Source organism: Orcinus orca, chromosome 7, assembly GCF_937001465.1.
Source record: "Orcinus orca chromosome 7, mOrcOrc1.1, whole genome shotgun sequence".
NCBI lineage: Eukaryota > Metazoa > Chordata > Mammalia > Artiodactyla > Delphinidae > Orcinus > Orcinus orca.
Genome location: NC_064565.1, coordinates 73661148 through 73667147, shown reverse-complemented (window position 1 = coordinate 73667147; position 6000 = coordinate 73661148). Strand labels below are relative to the sequence as shown.

The 6000-nt window shown below is 37.0% G+C and overlaps 1 protein-coding gene across 1 annotated transcript in view; it reads right to left on the bottom strand.

Moving 5' to 3' along the window:
- Positions 1-518: 518 nt before the first annotated feature.
- Positions 519-6000, bottom strand: part of FAM171B (family with sequence similarity 171 member B) — a 63909-nt gene continuing 58427 nt past the window's right edge. Inside the window, exons 7-8 of the mRNA XM_004276917.3 lie at positions 2937-3060; positions 519-2698 (exon numbers count right to left, since the gene is read on the bottom strand). Coding sequence (XP_004276965.1) covers positions 1354-2698; positions 2937-3060 — 1469 coding nt within the window. The 3' untranslated portion in view covers positions 519-1353. The remainder of the gene's footprint in view (positions 2699-2936; positions 3061-6000) is intronic.

The following is a 6000-nucleotide window of genomic DNA, read 5'->3' as shown; positions in this document are numbered from 1 at the left end:
ACATAGGAATGATAATTTGGAGTTGAAAACACATAATTAAAAAGAGCTGTTGAATGTGTTCACACTGAATTCTTTGCTATGATGAAAAGAATATGAATATATGACTTCCAAACTTGGAAAAAATGTTATATAACTTAAAGCATTTAAGTGATTTAAGAAAAATCTTTTACTTTTCCCATGAAATTGAAACTTTTTCCCAAACATTTTTTATGAATGTCAACTGAAAAAAAAGATCTGGATATACACCTAGTATCATGAAGGTATTTTTGAGTCTCAGGGAAATGGCATTTTTTTTTCTGCTTGACATTTCAGAAAATATTGAAATATTTACTTCCTTTAGCTCCACATATTTTAATTTTGAGTGTTCATAAGAAACTTTCAATTCATTGATTTTTTAAATCAAGTTTAATAGTGTTTAAGTGACTAAATTTTTTTAAATAGAAGAAATACCTTATAACTGATTTTAGCCTACATGTATCAGTGAGTCTTAAACTAAAAATTGGGGAGGGAGAGGAATGTTTGGGTTTTTTTTTTTTTTTTTAGATTGGTAAAAAGTTTTCCTTGACAGCTAAGTTCACTTCACTTTTGGTGATGGGGAAGGGGTAAGAAATTTTTAAATAAAAATTCAGTATCAGGGCATTCATTTCTCAGATTTCTAAATAAACTAACACCTTTTTATTCTGTGACGTTGTATCCAAAAACAGCCAAAGAGCTGGCATTTCCCTCTCTAACAACCAAGTACCTTCTTGCCCATCTTATGTGAGTATGGAATTTACTTTTGGGTTGATAACAATACACATGCTGTTTAAAAAAAGAAAGAAAATGAGGTTTGGCCTTTGAACTCTAGAATAACATCAATCCAGAATATTTATCAAGTTATTTTCAAGTATAGGCAGTGGAGAACATAATAGTAACATTTCACAAGAATATGATGCCTGAAGAATACAGTTTCATTTCTAAACATTTCACAGGGGTAGTCATCAAAGCAGAAGCAACATTTTTGGAAGCAACTTTAGGAGTACACTTTTCACTGTTATTCTTCAGAGTCAGGACTCAACTTGCTGACTGAGCAACATTTTTGGATAACTAACATCTTGAAGCTATTTCACATTTTGAACTCTTGGATACTTCAAATTCATCACCCAAAAATAACTGAAAAGAATAGGCCAGAAAAAGCATTCCTTGGTATCTTTCTCTCACTACTGAATTACCATTTTACTATTTACTCTGCTTGAGACATGTCCAGGGACCATGAGATTTGCTCAGTCTCAACTTCTGCAGAAGTTCATACGGCAGTTTACAACAAGCAAGAATAAACAGCACGAGACAGCAGAGACACAACCACTCTTGCTGTTAATTGATGGGAATCAGTGGGCGTTCCTCTCGCTTCTTCCAGATATTAGTCTTGCTATCTTTTTTGACTAGTGGTGGTCTTCCCCTTTTTTTAGTGGGGGATATATTGGCTTCAAAATCTTCAACGGTGCTTTTTCTTCCTGGGGACTCTTCCCCAGGGTGCTCCATGATAGCTCCACTCCCTCCATCTAGGAAGTGCCTTAAAGCTGGGTCCTCGGGGGAGCAGACAGTGGTTCCACTCTCACTACTGCTCAGGTCTAAATCTTCTAAGTAAAGGATCTTAGGCTGATGCATACTTTTGATGAACGTTTTTTCCCTCTCCAGTTTTCTACTTGAGTGGTGCTCATTCATGTCTACCCCAGAGTCCAGACTCGTGTCGTTGCTCTGGGCTCTCTTGCCCTTTTTCAGGTCTATGAAGGAATGCCTCACTTGTGCGACTGGCTTTCCATCAAGAGACACAAACCAGGCTCTGGGATGGGGGGAGGGCTTTCCTTTGGACAGTTCTAGGAGGGTCTGTTCTGAAATTCCTTGAAGTTCTGATGAAAAGGGAGTCATTACAACAGCTTCATTTAGTGTTCCAGGAACAGAAACAGATTCTAGTAGGCTGTTTGAATACCGGCTCCAATCTGAAGTTTGGGATGGCAAGCTCTGTTGACCTTCGAGTGGGATATTCTCTTCCCTGGCATCTGGAGGCTGTACATGAGAATGCATTGGCATTTTGGGCAATGTCTGCGTAAAGTTCTCTCTATTTACTGGTTCCATCAATTGGCCATAGACTAACTGTCCCTTTCTTGGCAAAGTAGCTGACTTAGCAGTATGTAACTGCTCTGGAGTGGAGAAGAGGTCAGATGTCTGAAGGATGGCAATGGGCTGGCTGTAGATATGCATAAGCTGTTCTGGAATGTGAGAATGCCCATACACATCTTCACTACCTGTGAGATACCTCTTTTCCTCTTGAGCATCACCTAGAGATGAAGATATATTGTTGTTAATATGTTTAGGTTGTTTGGACCCTACATTGGGCTCCAAAGACTGAGCTGGGTTTCTTGAGTAATTATTTTGATTGACTGACAGAAATGAAACATCTTCATTGTAGATTTTTAAACTGTCCCGAGTTTTTACCATGGAAACTCTTTCTTCTGCTTCTACCTTTGATGGTTCCTTTTTCTGAGGGTTGTACGAGGAGCTTTTGGCACTGAATAACTGTGACTTGTCCTCGGTTTTTAATGCAACTTTGACTGAACTGATGTGATTTATGTGAGTTGTTGAAGTTGTCTGGTCTCTCTTGAGGACCTCAAGTTTAGTGATATTTCTTTCTCTTTTCTGTGGAGTACCACACTTATCCCTAGAGTAGAAGAGAAGGCAAAAAAATGTTTAAAACTTATCTAGAAGGTTTCATTTTAAAAAATCGTCTCATAATATGTTTATTAATATATGCAATGCTACTCTAAGAATATTTTTATTTTAATCTACATATTTTAAAGATCAAACCATTGATTTCTACTAACATTGTAATACACAGAACTGACATGATGCTATAGTCTGATAGTTTCTGTGTTCATACACATTAATATTGTTCTTACCTGCAATAACAAAGAAGTACAGCAAAAAATCCAATGACAATAACTATTGTTCCTCCTAATATGGCTGAAAGAAACACTGTGTGGTAGGCAGTTATGTCCTTTGAATCTCCATTTATACCTGACCCTAAATGGTTCAAAATAAACAAAGAGAAAATATATTATTTTAGGTCAAATTTTCAATGTCCTATCTTGGGCAAGGCAGACTAAATATGTGTATACACAGTTGTATTTATTTGCTCCCCTCCCATGGCAGGCTTCCCTGTGGGTGGAGATTACTTTCCCTACCCCCTTTGGGCTTAATCAATTGACTTGCTCTGCCCAGTGAAATGTGAGCATCTTAAATGAGGCCGCCTGAATGGCCTGTCCTCTTGCTAAGGCCCTCTATTATGTGAATAGTATATCCCAAAGTTTTGCTGTTCCTTCAACCTAGGTTCTGGAACGAGAAAAAATGTTGAGCTGAACCAAGCCAAGCCCAACAGTCATGAAGTGAAAGCAACAAACAAGTGTTTGCCATCGTTAGCTGCTGAGATAACAGGTTTATTTGTTACTTATGGCTGAGTATTGCAGAAAGTGGCAGCGAGATGCTGAAGTGCTGCTATGACAAAACCTAAAATGTGTGACACTGGCTTCCAAGCCAGGCAGTGAGGAAACTGTTGCAGGAGGCAATAAAAATGGCGGCCCAAGCCATGTGGTAGCAAAATAACTGGGAGAAAATATTTCTAACGAGAGCTTTGTGCAAAGAGGTTTTGAGATAGAATGTAGTGAGTGTTGACTATGATTAGCTGCATTTGATTAAAAAAGAAATTTTAAAGATAAATTCAAAAAGAATTTGCCAAAGTAAGCAGGGATGAAAAGGACCAAAGAGAATGCAAAAACTGGGGGACCTGAAGAATTAAAAGTTGCGACTTTTAATTGCAGGCTGGACTCCAGAACAAGACGACGCTATGATCCCAGCAAGCTAAGCCCAGCAGCGGCACAGGTGAGCCATTATTCTTCTTCATGAGCACATATATACAATGAGCACACATATACAGTGCTGTTGTAATTAGCTTAACTGCAGTAAAAGCAGACTAAGCACTGGGATGATCAGGGCAGGCTATGAATATTCTGCATGAAAATAAATGCAACTTATCTTGAGGTAATGTTTCAACATCACTAAGACCTAATTTTGCTCAAAAATGTATGTAACAACAACTCTACAGATCAGTATCAACTGGATTTTAATATGTATTCAAGGTGATGAGACACCCGATTTTCTGGTCATCTTGACCATGAGAAGATGTCCAGCGTGAAGCCTTCAGCTTCACCAAGGACACTGGAAAGACTAAGGATCATGAGGCTTTAACTTTTGCATCATCTAAGTTGATTAAAGTAATAGTAATATTAAAGGATTTGGAGAAGCAGTGTTGTGGTTATGCATTCAGACTTTAGAGCCAGAATACCTGAACTGGAATCCTGGCCTCACCCTTTCTTCCTGTGAGGTATTGGGCAGGCTTCATTTACTTGTGTCTCAGTCCATAACTGTCATACCTCACCCATGTGGGTTGTTACCAAGATTAAATGGGTCAATATGTATAAATATTTACGACAGTGCTTAGCACATGATAAGCACTCAGTAAGTGTTAGCTGTATTATACCACTGTTGTTAAATGAAACATCAAGGTTATAGAAGAACAGGCACTTCAGTATTGACCATGCTTTCCTATATGGTAACTGATAACAAAATGTTTATCATATTGGATAGGCAACCAAGCACAGCATTGCACAATATGAAATTTCTTCAAACAAAAAAGAGATAAGAGTAACAATTCTACCTACAGATTCTTATTCAGGATCCAGAGCTGCAACAGAGTAAAGTTCGGCTATTCACTGGGTGAAATTCAACTTCTTCTCCAAAAGAATATTGAATATATATTTCCACAATAGAGTAATGCTAACAATTTTCACTCCACAGAATTCCAACAGAACTCACTTTTGGAATTAAGAGGCTGACATTGTTGCATTTGTCCCAAATCTTATATGTATGACAATAGCAAAAAAGCATACATCTGCATGTGTGTGTGGGCGCACTGGGTGTATATGCGCATGCCCAAAAGGGGTTAGAAAGGTAGAAAATTACAATATATTTTCATTCAAATATACCTGAAAATGCATATTTAAAAAAAGTAATGGTACTTGTTTAATAAATTCTATACTCAGCCACCTATTTACCTGTAGCAATCTGTGAAAAACCAATTGATTTTAATTTCTTGCACTTAAACAGATTTCTAGAATTCCTTGAAAAAATATTAAGATTTACTTTAAAAACAGATTTAGTATATTATTAACCAAATTATAACTAAAGTAGCTCTAGCACACCAGACACTAACTGGCCCATCATAGGACCAATTTTGAGTTTACTGTAACACTCGCATCCTAAAATGTTTAGGGACATTAGTGATCCTCATATCCAACTCCCGCAATTTAGAAAAGAGAAAACGAATACTCAGATGGGTAAGTACCTATTTCAAGCTTACCCTGTTAATTACTGTCAAAGCCAGAACTACAGTCAAGTTATCAAGTTATCCATATTTCTCATATGGATTTTTCAAAACCATCACTAGAAGGTATCTAATTCAAACTGAACGGGAATCCCACACTTCTGTGTTAGTACTCTGATTCACACAAAATCGTTCCTGACATACAAGCTAAAACAAAACTTCCACCTATTTTAGAAAATTATTTCAGCTTTTAGAATTCATAGTCATCTTGTATAGATTGGTTGCTTCAGGTATATTTTCAGTGGAAAGCACACTTCTCTATAAAACTCAAGTGCCCCTTAGGTCATTTTTATTAGAAATGAAAGAACTTGGATTTAGCTGAAGTATTAAATATTGTTCTTTTTCATCTTTTCATCATTTTATAGTGGCAAATCTAGAATGGGATATGGTCAGATAGCTGGCAAGACTGCATGATACTTTGCACCATGAAAAACAAAAGTAATCACCCTCTGGTTTCTGAATAAATCTTATAAGCACTAAGTTCAAACAAAAACAGAACATCCTCTTGATCGTAATGGTTAATA